Here is a 19,951-nt window from a genome sequence, read left to right as displayed (position 1 = left end):
TTTATTCCAGACTGGAGATGGTTTCCAAACTGATACCGCTCCTGAGGATGAAGGATCAGGCTTTTGTTCCTTGTTGTGACGAAAGGAACGAAAACGATTATTAGACCTAAATTTACCTTTAGATTTTTTATCCTGTGGTAAAAAAGTTCCTTTCCCTCCAGTAACAGTTGAGATAATAGAATCCAACTGAGAACCAAATAATTTATTACCCTGGAAAGAAAGGGAAAGCAGAGTAGACTTAGAAGACATATCAGCATTCCAAGTTTTAAGCCATAAAGCTCTTCTAGCTAAAATAGCTAGAGACATATACCTGACATCAACTCTAATGATATCAAAGATGGCATCACAAATAAAATTATTAGCATGTTGAAGAAGATTAATAATGCTATGAGAATTATGATCTGTTACTTGTTGCGCTAAAGCTTCTAACCAAAAAGTTGAAGCTGCAGCAACATCCGCTAAAGATATAGCAGGTCTAAGAAGATTACCTGAACACAAGTAAGCTTTTCTTAGAAAGGATTCAATTTTCCTATCTAAAGGATCCTTAAAGGAAGTACCATCTGCCGTAGGAATAGTAGTACGCTTAGCAAGAGTAGAGACAGCCCCATCAACCTTAGGGATTTTGTCCCAAAACTCTAATCTGTCAGATGGCACAGGATATAATTGCTTAAAACGTTTAGAAGGAGTAAATGAATTACCCAAATTATTCCATTCCCTGGAAATTACTTCAGAAATAGCATCAGGGACAGGAAAAACTTCTGGAATAACTACAGGAGATTTAAAAACCTTATCTAAACGTTTAGATTTAGTATCAAGAGGACTAGAATCCTCTATTTCTAATGCAATTAGGACTTCTTTAAGTAAAGAACGAAGAAATTCCATTTTAAATAAATATGAAGATTTATCAGCATCAACCTCTGAGACAGAATCCTCTGAACCAGAAGAACCATTATCAGAATCAGAATGATGATGTTCATTTAAAAATTCATCTGAAAAATGAGAAGTTTTAAAAGACTTTTTACGTATACTAGAAGGAGGAATAACAGACATAGCCTTCTTAATGGATTTAGAAACAAAATCTCTTATGTTATCAGGAACACTCTGAGCATTAGATGTTGATGGAACAGCAACAGGTAATGTAACAGTACTAAAGGAAATATTATCTGCATTAACAAGTTTGTCATGACAATCAGTACAAACAACAGCTGGAAGAACAGATACCATAAGTTTACAGCAGATACACTTAGCTTTGGTAGATCCAGCACCAGGCAGCGATTTTCCAGAAGTATCTTCTGACTCAGTGTTAACGTGGGACATCTTGCAATATGTAATAGAAAAAACAACATATAAAGCAAAATTGATCAAATTCCTTAAATGACAGTTTCAGGAATGGGAAAAAAATGCCAGTGAACAAGCTTCTAGCAACCAGAAGCAATAAATAATGAGACTTAAATAATGTGGAGACAATAGTGACGCCCATAATTTTTTTAGCGCCAAAAAAGACGCCCACATTATTTGGCGCCTAAATGCTTTTGGCGCCAAAAATGACGCCACATCCGGAACGCCGACACTTTTGGCGCAAAAAAACGTCAAAAATGACGCAACTTCCGGCGACACGTATGACGCCGGAAACAGAAAAAAAAATTTGCGCCAAGAATGACGCAATAAAATTAAGCATTTTCAGCCCCCGCAGGCCTAACAGCCCACAGGGAAAAAAGTCAAATTTTAAGGTAAGAAAAATTAGATTTATTCATATGCATTATCCCAAATATGAAACTGACTGTCTGAAATAAGGAACGTTGAACATTCTGAGTCAAGGCAAATAAATGTTTGAATACATATATTTAGAACTTTATAAAAAAGTGCCCAACCATAGCTTAGAGTGTCACAGAAAATAAGACTTACTTACCCCAGGACACTCATCTACAAGTTGTAGAAAGCCAAACCAGTACTGAAACGAAAATCAGTAGAGGTAATGGTATATATAAGAGTATATCGTCGATCTGAAAAGGGTGGTAAGAGATGAATCTCTACGACCGATAACAGAGAACCTATGAAATAGACCCCGTAGAAGGAGATTGAATTCAAATAGGCAATACTCTCCTCACATCCCTCTGACATTCACTGCACGCTGAGAGGAAAACCGGGCTCCAACCTGCTGCGGAGCGCATATCAACGTAGAATCTAGCACAAACTTACTTCACCACCTCCATAGGAGGCAAAGTTTGTAAAACTGATTTGTGGGTGTGGTGAGGGGTGTATTTATAGGCATTTTGAGGTTTGGGAAACTTTGCCCCTCCTGGTAGGAATGTATATCCCATACGTCACTAGCTCATGGACTCTTGCTAATTACATGAAAGAAATATAATGTAGGTGTCGGCAATGTCGGGGGCGGAAGATTAGGGGTTAATAAGTGTAAGATTAGGGGTGTTTAGACTCAGGGTTCATGTTAGGGTGTTAGGTGTAAACATAAAATGTTTTTCCCCATAGGAATCAATGGGGCTGCGTTACTGAGCTAAACGCTACTTTTTTGCAGGTGTTAGACTTTTTCTCGGCCGGCTCTCCCCATTCATGTCTATGGGGAAATCATGCACGAGCACGTACAACCAGCTCACTGCTGACTTAAGCAGCGCTGGTATTGGAGTGCAGTATGGAGCTCAATTTTGGTCTACACGCACTTCCTGCCTAATAACGCTGGTTTTCCCAAAACCTGTAATACCAGCGCTGTAGGTAAGTGAGCTGTGAGAATAACGTGCAATTTAGCAACGCACCCCTCTTACCGCAAAACTCGTAATCTAGCCGATTGTTTGCTAACATTTTTGTATGATAGCTTCTTACTTCATTTTTTGTGGAAGACAGACACAGGTATCTGTTATACTGCTATTTACTCAACTTAAAAAAAAAAGTTTGATTAGTCGTGCCCTTGCCCCTTTTCTTCATATTTAATATTGAACAATTATTAACTTCACAATAGCTTAAAGGAACACCAAACCCAAAATGTTTCTTTCATGATTCAGATAGAAAATATAATTTTAAACAACATTCCAATTTACTTCTATTATCTAATTTGCTTCATTCTTTAGATATCCTTTGTTGAAGAAATAGCAATGCACAAGGATGAGCCAATCACATGAGACATCTATGTGCAGCCATCAATCAGCAGCTACTGAGCCTATCAAGATGCTTTTTAGCTTTTTAGCAAAGAATATCAAGAGAATGAAGCAATATAGATAATACTAGTAAATTAGAAAGTTGTTTAAAATGGCATGCTCTATCTGAATTATGAAAGAAAAAAATGTGGGTTTCATGCCCCTTTAACACCTTAAAGGTACAATCAAGTCAAAAAAAAACTTTCATGATTTAAATAGGGCATGCAATTTTAAACAACTTCCCAATTTACTTTTGCACCAATTTTGCTTTGTTCTCTTGGTATTCTTAGTTGAAAGCTAAACCTAGGAGGTTTTTATGCTAATTTCTTAGAACTTGAAGACTGCCTCTAATCTGAATACATTTTGACCACTAGAGGGCATTAGTTCACATGTTTCACATAGATAACATTGAGCTCATGCACGTAAAGTGACCTAGGAGTGAGCACTGATTGGCTAAACTGCATGTCTGTCAAAAGAACTGAAATAAAGGGGCAGTCAGCAAAGGCTTAGATACAAGATAATTACAGAGGTAAAACGTGTATAATTATAACTGTTGGATATGCAAAACTGGGGAATGAGTAATAAAGGGATTAACTTTCTTTTTAAACAACAAAAATTCTGGTGTTGACTGTCCCTTTAACGACCGACGACGTATGGGGTATGTCCTCTAAAAAAATACACTTAACGACCGAGGACGTAACCCGTATGTCATTGGTCTTGGAAAGAGGTGTGAGCGATCCTGATCTCTTCCAGCCGCTTTCCAGTTATTGCAGTGATGCCTCGATATCGAGGCATCCTGCAATAAACTTTCTTACCCATCCAATGCAGAGAGAGACACTCTGTGGCCCTCTCTGCATCAGACATCGATGGGCGCAATCATTGGTGGGTGGGAGCCGATGTGGGAGGCGAGTAGGCGGGCATCGATGGCGTGCATGATGCTAGAGGGGGGGCGGGATCGTGGGTGGTGTTGTAGGGGGGGGGCGGCGGGCGGGCGGGTGCGTGCATGGGGCGGTAGCGGGTGGGAACCACTACACTATAGAAATTTTTTATATATTAAGTGGGAGAAAGGGGGGTGGGAATTGGGAATTTAAATGGATCTAAGGGATCTGGGAGGGGGTGGGGGGTTGGTCTTTGGTTGGGGAACTACACTACAGAAATTTTTTAACATTTTTTAAAAAACACAATTTTATTGTAAACTGGGTACTGGCAGACAGATGGCTTCTAATAAGATAGATGGGGAGGGTTAGAGAGCTGTTTGGGGGGATCAGGGAGGTTGGGGGCTAAGGGGTGATCCTACACAGCAGCATATGTTATTTTAGTACTGGCAGACTTTCTGCCAGTACTTAAGATGGTGGGGACAATTGTGGGGTGGGGGAGGGAAGAGAGCTGTTTGGGAGGGATCAGGGGGTGTGATGTGTCAGGTGGGAGGCTGATCTCTACACTAAAGCTAAAATTAACTCTGCAAGCTCCCTACAAGCTACCTAATTAACCCCTTCACTGCAAGCCATAATACATGTGTGATGCGCAGCGGCATTTAGCGGCCTTCTAATTACCAAAAAGCAATGCCAAAGCCATATATGTCTGCTATTTCTGAACAAAGGGGATCCCAGAGAAGCATTTACAACCATTTGTGCCATAATTGCACAAGTTGTTTGTAAATAATTTCAGTGAAAAACCTAAAGTTTGTGAAAAAGTTTGTGAAAAAGTAAACATTTTTTTTTATTTGATCGCATTTGGCGGTGAAATGGTGGCATGAAATATACTAAAATGGGCCTAGATCAATACTTTGGGTTGTCTACTACATTGCTCTAAAGCTATTAACCCTACAAGCTTCCTAATTAACACCCTTCACTGCTGGGCATAATACACGTGTGGTGCGCAGTGGCATTTAGCGGCCTTCTAATTACCAAAAAGCAATGCCAAAGCCATATAAGTCTGCTATTTCTGAACAAAGGGGATCCCAGAGAAGCATTTACAACCATTTATGCCATAATTACACAAGTTGTTTGTAAACAATTTCAGTGAGAAACCTAAAGTTTGTTAAAAAAATTGTGAAAAAGTGAATGATTATTTTAATTTGATCACATTTGGCGGTGAAATGGTGGCATGAAATATACCAAAATGGGCCTAGATCAATACTTTGGGATGTCTTCTAAAAAAATATACATGTCAAGGGATATTCAGGGATTCCTGAAAGATATTAGTGTTCCAATGTAACCAGCGCTAATTTTGAAAAAAAGTGGTTTGGAAATAGCAAAGTGCTACTTGTATTTATTGCGCAATAACTTGCAAAAAAAGCAAAGAACATGTAAACATTGGGTATTTCTAAACTCAGGACAAAATTTTGAAACTATTTAGCATGGGTGTTTTTTGGTGGTTGTAGATGTATATCAAATTTTGAGGGGAGGGTCCATTTTTTTCCTAATATTTTATAATTTTTTTATAGTAAATTATAAGATATGATGAAAATAATGGTATCTTTAGAAAGTCCATTTAATGGCGAGTATATAATATGTGTGGGTACAGTAAATGAGTAAGAGGAAAATTAAAGCTAAACATAAACACCGCAAAAATTTATAAATAGCCTTGGTCCCAAAAAATGGAAAAGTGCTGTGGTCATTAAGGGGTTAAAGGGACTTAACACTGCAAAAAGAAAATTCTATAATGTGTGAGAGCATTTTATTATTGCATTATTACTTGCATGTAATTATTTGTTTACACACTTAGCTAAAGCTAGCTCCAGAGAAGCAAAGTACTACTGGGAGCTAGCTTAACACATCTGGAAAGCCAATGGTCAGATTGATATGATTGTAGCCACCAATAACCAGCTAGAAGTAAAATATAAAGTCTTTTGAAATTACACACTCTATCTGAATCTGTATTAATGCTTCTAGGCTATTTATGTTTCATCCCTACAGACAGGTACAATGATATGGGTGTGATCAATACTGAATACTGATAGCTAGTTCAGGTTTCTATGCTGTCACTGTTTTCACAAGCCTTGCCTCATAAAGGCACCTCACATGCCTACAGGTATTCAAGGGGAAAAAAAACTTGCAAGATGTGTCTGGTTTACTAGTAAGGGGGTGTGTCATCAACACATCATTACTTGCTCAACTTGTTTCTCTACTACCTTGAACAAATACCTCGACCCCTACCTGAAAAAAAATATTTGCTTCCTAGGCAGACCAGGATCTCCATAGTTTCCACAGAAAGAACTACCAGCATTCTTCAGTGCCAGTATTCTAAAATGACTGCCTTCAAGGGGATATGGACCAGGGAGTTCTGGACATCTATGGCAGGGGAGTTTGTGGCAGTTTTTCTTTTTTTGGTTGTAAGTTTAGGGTCAACAGCAGGACTCAATGTACCAGGACCAAGTGACACTCACATTGCCTTTTGCTTTGGATTAAGCATAGCCATTTTAATTCATTGCTTTGGACATATATGCGAAGCCTTTCTAAATCCAGCAGTTGCAATGGCAATGATCTGTACCAAGAAAATATCAATAGCCAAAGGCATATTCTACATACTTGTTCAGTGCCTGGGAGCTATAGCTGGGGCTGGGGTTATAGCTCTTGTTACACCACATGATAAATGGCCAGTCGGAATCACAAAGGTATGTATCATCATATATTGTATGAGTGTTAACTTAAACTAAAAGTTCTCTTGTTTAGCTCTGACAATCTCTTTTCTTTGATTTTGATTTGTTCTCTTGGTATTCTTAGTTGAAAGCTTAACCTAGGAGGTTCATATGCTAATTTCTTAGACCTTGAAGCCCACCTCTTTCAGATTGCATTTTAACAGTTTTTCACCACTAGAGGGTGTTAGTTCACGTATTTCATATAGATAACACTGTACTCGTGCACGAGAAGTTATCTGGGAGCAGGCACTGATTGGCTAGACTGCAAGTCTGTCAAAAGAACTGAAAAAAGGGGCAGTTTGCAGAGGCTTAGATACAAGATAATCACAGAGGTTAAAAGTATATTATTATAACTGTGTTGGTTATGCAAAACTGGGAAATGGGTAACAAAGGGATTATCTATCTTTTAAAACAATAAAAATTCTGGTGTAGACTGTCCCTTTAAGATCTAGAGGTAGCAAGTTTTGGAAAACTTGGCCTCAATGTCATGTAATAAAAAAAAGCTGCCATGTGACATACAGTGCTGAACTTGCACTACTGCCATACTGTTATCCACTAGCACCATACTGCCGGGGAGACTTTTTTAAGACTTGAACTTGCTCTCAAAAACATTTGCCAGCCCAAAAGAAATAAGAATTTCAAGCTCTCATTATTGTATTCTTAGTGCTTAATATACAAAGTTATATTACTATATTTCTGTAGATTCACTAAAATTAGAGTTTCTTTGATCCAAGTTTTTTTTTACTCAAGGTCTCATGTGAACGTCTGCCACATATTCACTCTCTCTTCACATGTTACATAACTTCTTAGAAAATATTTTATTTACCATAAACAAGACCATTTTGTGTTGTCTGATCACCTGGGACATACAGTTTTGTGTGTGAATATATATGTATGTAAGCTGCACAATGATGAAGCAGTTAAGAAAAACTGTCTTCATTCTTTGCACCTCAGAGGCCATGATGGATTTTTTTCATTGTACATTGAAAGGGACATGAAACCCAAATTATTTATTTTACAATTCAGAACATACAAATTTAAACTCTTCAGTGCCGATCCATTCTCACACCCCTGTTCTAGAGCTGTTTTTAATTGTTTCTTCCTCATTGCGTTTACACATTTCAACTTTTTTTCTGTGAAGTAGCCACACAAATTATACTTTTTTTGCTTTTTTAGAAAATAATTTTAGTTGGCAGACATATCTATAATAAAATGCAACCATATAAAATGCAAAACATAATATTTTTGTCTAATTTTCTATGGCATAAGGCATACATAATATATAACAGAACAGGAGTCATTATTTCCTAATTATTTCAAACTTTGTGGTCCCAAATTTACATCAGTTCACCTTCCCAAAACGTTGAACTTTAGGGTTTCATATCTATTTTTTTTAATAACATTTAATAATAGAAAATCAGAAGATAAAATTTATTATTTGTGACCTAGTGCACCATCTTGTAATTTATACAGAAATTGAGTTGGCATAAACTATCTAGCCATGTGCCAGATTATCATTATTACTATGATGGTCACTTGATAGCTATAAAAACATGAAACCCTTTATTTGAATCATGGGAGCTCACTCTTTAAAATAAGGGGTCTTGTGATATATTTAAATAATAAGAGGTCAATAAACCTTCAAATTGTCACAACCCCCAAAATAGAACCAATGCTGTGAGGTATTTGTCATTGTTATGATAATCAGCTGGCAGCATGATGGACACAGGGCCACTCATTTGAAAGAGCAGGATTGCTGCTTTTGATACCCCACCTGATGCAGTGTCATATGCCTATGGTTCTGTCAAGTGATCCACTGATGCCATGAGCGTGTGATCCCTTTTCAAAAGAGCGGTCACAGCCAACTGCAGTGCTTATTTTCGGGTGCTAGGGCCCTTTTTATTGCCCAGAGAAATCATCTGCTATCTAAAGGGACATAAAACCCCTTATTTAAGGGATAGCGGCTCCTTTAGAACTGCCCCCATACAGAACATTTATATTAGTTAGACAGGTGATTGCAATTGGAAGAAAGAATGTTTTCCCCTATTTCTAAACTGGAGTCTCATACCTCTCTCTGTTTTATGGGGAATAGGGGCTCTTAAAGTTACCATGGTGTTCACCTGAAATTTAGATCGAGGTATAAACCCTCATTTAAAGGGACCAATTTTCTTCGTCACATAACCCTCTAAAATGGAGGTGTTTGTCCTTAAAGAGGCAATAACCTACAGATGCACTTTATTGTGCTGTTTCCCTGAGGGGGTGGGCTTCCCTAATGGAGCCCCTATTACTCCCATTTTTTTTCTAGAAAGACAAGTGACCTTTTATATGAAAGGGCAGACTTCCCTCTTTTAAATAAGGTCATTGTTCCTCCAACACAAATAGAGGGGGAGATAGAAGCTCTGTTTGAGCCCCCCTCCCCCTATGGTTAAAATGTCCTTTAAATTGCAGGTTATTGCAGCTTTACGAGTGATGATTGATAATCTGAAAATTACAGGAGCATATGACCCCTCAATTAAAATTAGGTGATCACTGAAAAATGGCAATAAGCTAAAAAAGCAGGTACAGTATATAAAGTGGAGGTTGAGGGAAGTGGATCCTAACAGAGCCCCTCTCTCATCCTGCTTGTGCTAGAAAGAGTAGACACCTCTTTTATGGTCCTCATCCTCATACGAACGGGGCAAGGGATGTGCATGATTGCCATGGGTCGACATGTGCATCCAATTGGTTAAACAACTTTCCAAGATTCGTTCTTTTGGAATCCTTTGTTGCAGTAATGCACTACTGGGTGCTAGCTAAACACATCAGTATGCAAATGACAAGAGGTATATATGTACAGCCACCAATCAACAGCTAGCGCCCAGTAGTGCATTCCTGCTCCTAAGCCTACCTAGGTATGCTTTTCAACTAAGGATATCAAGAGAAGGGAGCAAATTAAGTAATATAACTAAATTAGGAAGTTGTTTAAATTAATGTGTTCTATCTCATTTACAAAAGAAAAAATCGGGGGTTCATGTTCCCTTAACACATATTAGAAATACTACTAATTATATGTAGATAATCGACAAATAGACAATATTTTAGCAATATATTTAAGGTTTTTTTGACTCTCACAAGTACTAATATCTACCTGTCAGTGGTGCATCTCTGTACAGACCCAGACTAATACACATACATGATCTCTTCCAATTTTATTTAGTTTACATAATATTTTCCCCCTGCTTATTTGGTATTTGCTTGTTTCTTGCTGCTTGAAGAATTATTACACAGCTAATTAGAAGTGGCTGGCCAAACACAATACAACAGAAGGCTACATGCTGAATACCTTTTAGGAATCTGTTGGCTATTAGTTATAACAAAGGAGCTATTACAATTCAGTACTTGAACCATATATTCTAAAACATCTTAAGTACTATATTCAAAATGTTGCATTTAGCATAAGTATTATTTTTAAGACCAATAAGTCACAAAGTATAAACGTTCAATTACTATTCAATTACTATTTTTCTGGGTAGATTTTCTCTAACATTTGGGCATCCTGTAAGAAAATCTTTGAAAATATTCTGCTTACATTTCATCTCACAAATTAAATAAAAACTAATTTAATATTTATATAAATAGACCTTTGCCAAATACTAGTACATTCTATTAATGATATTGAAAAATGTGGATTTTTTTTTACCATTTTTATACATTTCAACATGATGTTATCAACAACCTATAGACTCTTCTAGAATAATTCCATACTATTCTGATGATTCTAGGTTATTTTTTCTTTGAAATCTGTCATTCCTAGATATCCATGTAGAACTCTTTGCCACACCTTATCCTTGCCCTTCTTAAGATTGCTCAACTACACACAGGAAACTGCTGATGAGTCACCCTTAAAGGGACATGCCACCCACATTTTTTCTTTTATAATTTAGAAAGAGAATGCAATTTTAAACATCTTTCTAATTTACTTATATTATCTAATTTGTTTTATTCTCTTGATATTCTTTGATTAAAAGCATATCTAGATATGCTCACTAGCTGCTGATTGGTTGCTGCACATAGAAGCCTTGTGTGATTGGCTCACCATGTGCATTGCTTTTTCTTCAACTAAGGATATTTAAAAAATGAAGCAAAATAAATAATGGAAGTAAATTGTAATGTTGTTTAATTTTCTATTCTCTATCTGAATCATGAAAGAAAGATTTTGGATTTAGTGGCCCTTTAAGGCTATTACTGTTCCTCCTTGATAACTTTATACAAGATTGTTTTAATTTTGGCAAAGTGTATATATATATATATATATATATATATATATATATATATATATATATATATATATATATATAAACACACAAAGAGATACATACACACACACACAACATCAAATATAAGGATTGGACTCATTGACTCATTGTAACTATTAATTCAGTGACATGTTTTTTAGTTACAGTAAGGGTTTTTATTGAGAAGTCAAAATAGATTTTGGTTACATTTTTTACAATAAGCACTCTGTAGCACACAAAGCACACTGTAAACAGGACCCAATAGGAACCGCAAAGTGAGTCTTGAATAAGTTGCATTTTATTATATGTGTGTTTGTGTTTTTTTCTTCTCATAGACAAAACCTAAATATTGGCATGAAAAAGGTTTTCCAGGAATTCTGTATTAACCACCCTGTAAAACTTTACTGTGTCATTTTTACTGTTATAGACAATAGCTGTGCACAAGAGCTCTGTTCTCTATGTTGTTATGCTTATGCATGTACAATCATAACATTAATAAAGGGATATTAAATACTTTCATGCACCTCTCTCTAAGCTGCTGTCATTTTGGACCATAGGTTACACTGCAGGTATTTGAAAGAGAGTTGCTGCACATGTGCAAACAGGTCAGCATTGGAAAATAGTGAAAGCTAGATTTCAACATGGTGGCAGCAATGACTAGAGGGAGGTGGGGAATAACCTCAATACTGTGCTTATAAAATGTTGTTTTTTTTTCTTTTTCTTTTTATTGAGGTTGAAAGAAAAAATAAATAAAGACAGTACAAAATTGCCGAATACGCAGCCAGTATAAAACAGATGACAACAATCAACAAGGTCATTGTGATACATAGCATTGCAAGATAACCATAATACAGTACTGCACTTCTAGCAAAATAACATTAAATCAACCTTAAGTTTTCTTATTATGCGAACAAATATCAACTTCCTTAAAACTAATAAGGTATAGAATAGAATATAAAGTATATAATATAATATATAATGTGATATCGTATATACTCCCTTGGTGATAAATAGAATCTATAGTGAAACACTAGAACTAACACCTCCAGAGAGGCAACCAAGAGCTGTTTTAAGATTATATATTTAGTTGACAGGTAATAATAATCAGTCCTGCTGATCTAGGTAGGGCTTATAGATTCATCACTATGGTGCTATGTAGGAGTAAGTACTTAGGCAGTAGCTGAAAACAGTAGGTAGGGTGCGGTATAGGCAAGATAAACCGCCTAGTTAGTCCTCCTAAAATAGGGGGCTCATTTTTATGGGTGGGGAGGTGATAGTTAGAGAGTGAGTTAAGCAAGACATATATAGAATGCGCTATATATTGACCTCTGTAAATTTGAGGGTTATCATACCAAAGTGTGTGCGGTCAGAGTGTGTAGGTCATTTATGCTGGTTTTGATAGGAGGGTCTGATGTGCCTCAACACCTCTCTGCATTAATTAGAGAACGAGTGGGGGGGGGGGAGAGATTAAAAGAAGCCATTTGAGTCATTTGAAAGTCATAGAAAGTACTAGATAGATGTAATCTATGTGAGCAGAGTTAAAAGAATCAGGCTCTATTGCGTGAAGGGAAAAAATAGGCAGATACTTCAAACAATTGTGCAATTGAGCATATGCAGGGAATTAAAATTAGTTCGCTAGGATTATATATGTAAGAGTATTGATATGGCTAAGAGCCTCTATGGTCAGAATTCCAGGACAACATTGATATACATGTAAATTATATTCCTATATATAATTATATAAAAGGCAGGCAAAAGGCTTTAACATTGAGATACATACATTTAAATATGTATATGTATGTATATATCTATGTTTAAATATGTATACGTATGTATTTATAGCCATATATACACATATAAACACATAAATACATATGTACACACATAAGACATATATGTAAGTGCATTGGAGCCCTTTGCACTTAAGAAGATAAAAGCATGAAATAGCATATTTATGCAATATTCATAGTTATTAAATGTTTTAACTTTGTATTTACTGTACATATTTGACATTCCAATGTTCTGCACATAGCAGAATATGTTCTAAGTATTTATAAACAGATATTTCAATATATATATATATATATATATATATATATATATATATATATACATATATCTCTATACCTATGTATAATCATTTATATATTAGTATAGATACATATTGTGCCAACAAAACATCCGATGTATGTAGAAATATGTATTTAAGGATAAATAGAAGATATTCTTCTATGAGAAGAACATTGAAATGTAAAATATTCATATTTTCATGTCGGGTTAGCGCACTTGAGAATATGCAATCGGGTTAGCTTGAGAGTGGGGTGTTAGTTGTTTTTCTTCTCACTATTGTAAATTGTAAGTTTGACTTCTTGCTTGGTCCGGTTAGCGCGAAAGCAGTGGCATTTTTTCTTAAAAATTATTCAGATTTTAGTGAAAACTTCCAAGAGTACATTCTGAGAGTTCTGCGTTTCCTGCTCACCCATAACTATTTCAAATTTGAGGGGGAGTTCTATCTCCAGAGGTGTGGGACAGCTATGGGGGCTAAGTTTGCCCCCTCCTATGCCAACCTTTTTATGGGTTGGTGGGAGCTGTCCCACATCTATGGAGATAGTAACTCCTACAGACATATGATCCATTTTTATGGACGGTACATTGATGACCTCCTCCTCATCTGGTGTGGCGGGGACTCAGAATTCTCGGAATTCGTTGACTCTCTGAATAATAACAATGTTGGTATTAAATTTACCTCTGAGTTAAGTAAGAATACCACTAACTTCCTGGATATCACATTGGAGGGTACTGAACAAGGTAGAATCATTAGTAGAATCTATCGTAAGCCCACAGCGGGCAATGCATTGCTACATGCCCACAGCTGTCATCCTCAGCATGTTCCTTTTGCTGTTGCAAAGGGACAATTTGTAAGGGTCAAACGCAATTGCACTCTAGATCACACTTACCAGGAACAATCGTTTGAACTCAGCAATCGATTAAAGAAAAGAGGATATCCTAACCATGTTGTTCATAGAGCTCAACAAGAAGTTCAGAAGCTCAATAGGAACAGCTTAGTCGAGGGACACTTAAAAACATCTCCCAGCACTGACACATCTTTCCAAGGTGTAACCTTTGTCACCGATTACAGTTCGCAATATACTGAAATATGTAAGATAATTAAGAAACATTTTGCATTTCTCTCTGCGGATGACAAATTGGAGACATGTGTCAGAGCTGGTGTAAGATGCTCCTATAGAAGAGCCAAGACTTTGGCTAATGCATTATCTCCTTCATCCTTGCCTGAATTGAACAGACCGACGAGTGCTTGGTTAACCCATAAGGGTCTGTTCAAATGCAGACAGAAATGTCGGGTATGTGAGTACATTTTGGCATCTAACATTTTTAAATCTGAAGTTACGGGTGAAACTTTTCCCATCACTAGTTGCCTGAAATGTACCTCAACTTATGTTGTATATGTACTGACCTGCATTTCCTGTCACCTACAGTATGTAGGTTTAACAACAAATGAAGTAAAGGTACGCATTCGCAACCATTTGTCCACAATTCAAGCAGGAGAAGCTAGTACACCTCTGGTGAAACACTTTTCACGATGCCACAATAAGGACATTAAAAGTCTTAGATGGCAGGCTATTGAAAGAGTATGTTGTCCACCTAGAGGAGGTGATCGTGATCGGTTACTACAAAAGAGAGAGATGTATTGGATCTTTAGACTTCAGACCCGAGTACCTTCGGGTCTGAACTCTGAATATGATCTAATTAATTTCTGGAAATAATCATGTGGTCCTCTCATCTCCCTCTCTTGTATTGGCCTGACGTATAGGAATATTATAAATTACAAGAGTAATATTTACACTAAATACTAATATTAATATACAATAATATAGTAAGCCTACCATTTAGGATGAGTCTATAACTCTAACTTTTCCCACTAGAACCATTGCAATTTTAGAATAACTAATATCTTAGATAAAATATTCTCAAAACATATTTGTAAACATTTATAAAACATTCATAAAATCTCCTCAGTTGTCTTTGTAATTCAGAAACCACTTATTCTTAACTCTTTGTATAAATCTGCATCTAGTTAGAATGGCTTTAAGTTATTCTTATAAGCCAAATTTGTGTGATATGTTTCACCAAAATTATGTGGTTACGAATCCCCATTGTGTAATAATGGGCATCATAAATATACCTCATGTTAAATGTGAACACTGGGTTAATAATTCCCATCCTTCTATTTTTCCAGGTAATCTGGTGTAAACTATAATAATGAATTACTCGCTTTGCATTTAATCAAGGTTTAAAATTAAATTTCTTTAGCAGTTTGCAAAAGTAAAAACAAACCCATATAATGAAATGAAATATAAATATAAAGATATTTCCTCTCTAAGTGTTCACAGTTCACATGGGGTTAAGTATTTATTCCAGCTTAAACTTGCCAATTAAATTTTAACCAATTGGATTTTCCCAGCCACCTTAAATAGGTGAGCAGGGATTTTACCTGTAGCTATGATTACGCCGTAAGCGGCGAAACATGTCAGCAGCAGTTTTTTCACAAGTTTTGTTGGAGTTGTGAGACATGCCGATTTCTGATCATGTATTCATGGATTTTTATTTTTAAACTGAAATAAATCGAGTTTTGGATCTGCAAAAAGTCTCTGCAATTTGTTTCTTATTGCTATATATATATATATATATATATATATATATACATATATCTCTATACCTATGTATAATCATTTATATATTAGTATAGATACATATTGTGCCAACAAAACATCCGATGTATGTAGAAATATGTATTTAAGGATAAATAGAAGATATTCTTCTATGAGAAGAACATTGAAATGTAAAATATTCATATTTTCATGTCGGGTTAGCGCACTTGAGAATATGCAATCGGGTTAGCTTGAGAGTGGGGTGTTAGTTGTTTTTCTTCTCACTATTGTAAATTGTAAGTTTGACTTCTTGCTTGGTCCGGTTAGCGCGAAAGCGATAACTTTTTACTTTCAACTCATAAAATGAGCGCAACCAAGCGCACAAAAAGTTTACTTCTAGAGCAATTAGCAGTCGAGAGAAAGCACTAAATAGTGCTTCACTAGTAATCTGGCCCTTAGAATGCTTGTGAAATGATTCAATTTGAACAAACAAAAAGGTCAGAAGATTCTGTCCCAAAGTATGCACTTATTAGCACTTCATGTTCCCTGATTGTATCATGGAAGTCATGGTGTGGAGTTAAACTGAACTAAAATGTAACCTTTATTTATATACATTAAAATAAAATGGACTTGTTAAAAACACAAAATGACCTATCTTATGATATGCACAGGTATAATGCTAATACTGTGTGTATCTCATAGTCAGATAGTATCTGTAGAATGAGAAATCTGTATGGGTGTGGGTTCTGTATGTTGTATGCAGGATAGAATGCTAGAATTTAAAGGTGTCATATATTTTTGGGTATTCAAATTTTTTTAAGGCAATGTCTGTTTGTTGCAAATAAATTCTAATCTTTTGAAGGGGGATCAGGCAAATATATTCTTCTAATACATGTATAAGTTATTAAGGAAATAACTTCTTAAAGTTATATAAGCTTGAGTATATGAAGTTTATTGCTCTAATACATGTATATGCTTAGAGGAAATAACTGTTTGAAAATATTGGAGCGTCATAAGTATATGACATAAGACCTTGGTAAATTAATGTAATAAAATAAAATTATTTGATGTGCAATATCTTCCTTAATGGCCAAGGCCAAGGGTAATTTGATCAGGAGGCCCATTTATTGAGTTATTTGTGCAATGTTTGAAAGTTCAAAGATAATGCTGAGTCAATACATATATCTATTTTTATCATTATTTTTATCATGTCTATATTATGTCAGTAATAAAACTGATGAGTTTTATGCGATCTGTGAACTAAACTGTCATTTCATGCAGTTGGTTTCTGTCATGGGAGATCAGTGTTTAATGCAATGTTACATAGATACTCCAGTATTGGCTAAACAGCTGTTGCTTGTGGTCATTCAAAATTGCATTATATGTAGACCACTTGTGGCGAGCAACAGGGAACATGATCATACCAGTCAATATGTTATTGATGCAATCATAATAAAGACTGGTTTAACAATCCTGCCAGCCCAAACATAAATGGCTTTAGACATCTAATTTTCAGAGAAGGGAAAAGCTATGTAACAATAAAAAGCAAATGTAAACATGTAAGCTCTCATAATATCACAGCTAACACCAACTGATAATGATATTACAATCATATGCAAAATACAAAATATTAGTTGATTGACAGGGATATTAGTAGAATGCAGTGGAAGTGGGTCCATTTGTATTTTACTAAAAAAGACAAAAAATATATTTGTTGATATTATCTGTTGATATTTATATTACCAAGCAAAATAAAGTTAAACAGGAACAATAAGCTTAATATTATTTCCTTACACCACTACTGCATGGCATGCTGCTATTCTATTTCTTTTATCCAAAGATAAAACATTCAGTATTACTTGGGTTTATTTGGAAGCTGGCATAGCATAGCTTGGCACTTGATTCTACACTTCAATCTGTCTATTTTCTCAAAATTTAGGAATACCTGGGAGCTGCAAGTAAACAGGAGAAGGGTCACTGGATTCGGATTTTCTTTAATTTTTGGGATCAGGATTTTGTATCTTAAAGGGATACTAAACCCAGTTTTTTTTCTTTCATGATTCGGGTAGAGCATGCAATTTTAAGCTATTTTCTAATTTGCTCCTATTATCAATTTTTCTTCCTTCTCTTGGTATTTTTATTTGAAAAGCAGGAATGAAAGCTTAGGACCCAGCCCATTTTAGGTTTAGCACCTGGGTAGCTCTTGCTGATTGGTGGCTACATTTAGCCACCAATCAGCAAGAGCTACTCATATGCTGAACCTAAAATGTGCCGGCTCCTAAGCTTTCATTCGTGCTTTTCCTATAAAGATACCAAGAGAACAAAGACAATTTTAGAACAGAAGTAAACTAAAAAAATGTATACAATTGCATGCTCTACTCTACCCGAATCATAAAAGAAACACTTTTGGGTTTAGTATCCCTTTAACTTAGGACCCTATTCTCTATCGCCCTCTGGCAGGATTATGTAAGAAGGCTTGTCGGTACTGTGAGACAAATTATAGTGTTAGAGCTATTTATCTTGTTATGCAGGTAATGGATGTAAAGGAAATACACCTACATTACTACATTACAATATAGTGTCGAAAATGTCATTTTCCATTTTAATAGCCTCTTTTTAAGTATGCAAAATAAATGATGCTTTTAAGTTGAAATTAAACACAATGAAATGAAAATGTTTAATATTGTTGGGAAAATAACTTTATAATATACTTTTTTTTTTTTCTCTCTTTTCTTGTAATTTAAATGTGAAAATTAGTGGCTTCCCAATATCTATTAGTGGAAGTGCAGACTCCAAATTTAACACATTGCTTTATTTCACTCAATCAATGGCTGCACACTCTTGTGACTCATATATCTATCATTGATTAGCCTCAGAAGAGAAGGAAACCTAGTTACACTATTGTCTGTGCCTTTTGCTTTATGCACACTAAAACTATGCACTTGTTTTTTTCAATATTTAAACAGCTAATATAATTTATAAAATACATCTTTATAGTATGCTCAAATTAATCTTTGCTTTGAATGTATAATACTATTTAGCATGTATGTAGTGTTTAATCTCCCTTTAATGGTTGCATGCACTATTCACCTTCTTTTTCTTTATTTGTAACGGTGTCAGTTATATTAATTTGGTATCATTTAATAGATTTTTTGTGATCACTTGTTGCATACTTATCTGAGGTATTCTGTGTTCAAAGGTTCACATTTACGTCACAGGCAACACCCTGATTTATTCTTAGCAGTTGAAGTATTGATTAAATGTCTAAATTATTACAACTTCTGATGCATAGAGACATAAATAAAAACCTTTCTATAAAAAGTTGTTTAAAGGGATAGGAATGTCAAAATTAAACTTGCATGATTCGGATAGAACATGCAATTTTAAGATACTTTTAAATTCACTTCTATTTTCAAATGTGCTTTGTTCTCTTGGTATCCCTTTTTGAAAAATAATACGCACAAATCCTACACTTGTGGGAGCTAACTGCTGATTGGTGCCTGCACACAATTGTCTCATGATTGGCTAACTAGATGTGTTCAGCTTGCTGCAAGTAGCACAATGCTATTCCTTCAGCAAAGGATAACAAGATAATTAAGCAAATTTCATAATAGAAGTAAATTGAAAAGTTGTTTAAAATTGTATGTTCTACCAAAATTATGAAAGAAAATGTGGGGGTTTCCTGTACCTTTAAATTGCAGAATGAACTCTTTAACTGTTTGTCTGTAGGGTGAGGTTAAGCAATATTTATGTTGAAACTTTTTATTATATGTATTTATCTTTTTTTTAATTAGGAACATGATACTGTTTCACATGGGCAAGCACTTTTTTATAATATGTATTTATCTTTTTTTTAATAGGAACATGATACTATTTCACATGGGCAAGCACTTCTTGTAGAAGCTATAATCACTTTCCAGCTGGTCTTCACAATTTTTGCATCATGTGACAAGAAAAGAAAAGACATCAAAGTTCCTGTTCCACTTATCATTGGGTTGTCTGTTACAATAGGACATCTTTTTGCTGTAAGTGTCAACTCTAAAGTGATTTTTCAATATATTATTGTCTCTTCTTTGACATTTTAAAGGTGAATCCTACTCTTGAAAATTAGTCTGTATTGTATAGAACAGATAAAAATAAAGCGTTTTTAAGTAGGCATTTATATGAATTAATATCAGATAAATATAGAAAAATGTGATTTTGTGTAATAAGACATTT

General features: G+C 35.3%; 1 protein-coding gene across 1 annotated transcript in view; it reads left to right on the top strand.

The window, feature by feature from the left end:
- The first annotated feature begins 6,286 nt into the window (after positions 1-6,286).
- Positions 6,287-19,951, top strand: part of LOC128661019 (aquaporin-4-like) — a 22,245-nt gene continuing 8,580 nt past the window's right edge. The window contains exons 1-2 of the mRNA XM_053715162.1: positions 6,287-6,765; positions 19,594-19,758. Of these exons, the coding sequence (XP_053571137.1) occupies positions 6,400-6,765; positions 19,594-19,758 (531 nt within the window). The 5' untranslated portion in view covers positions 6,287-6,399. The remainder of the gene's footprint in view (positions 6,766-19,593; positions 19,759-19,951) is intronic.

This window comes from Bombina bombina, chromosome 5 (genome assembly GCF_027579735.1).
Source record: "Bombina bombina isolate aBomBom1 chromosome 5, aBomBom1.pri, whole genome shotgun sequence".
Classification (NCBI taxonomy): Eukaryota; Metazoa; Chordata; class Amphibia; order Anura; family Bombinatoridae; genus Bombina; species Bombina bombina.
This window is presented reverse-complemented; position numbering and strand designations above follow the sequence as displayed.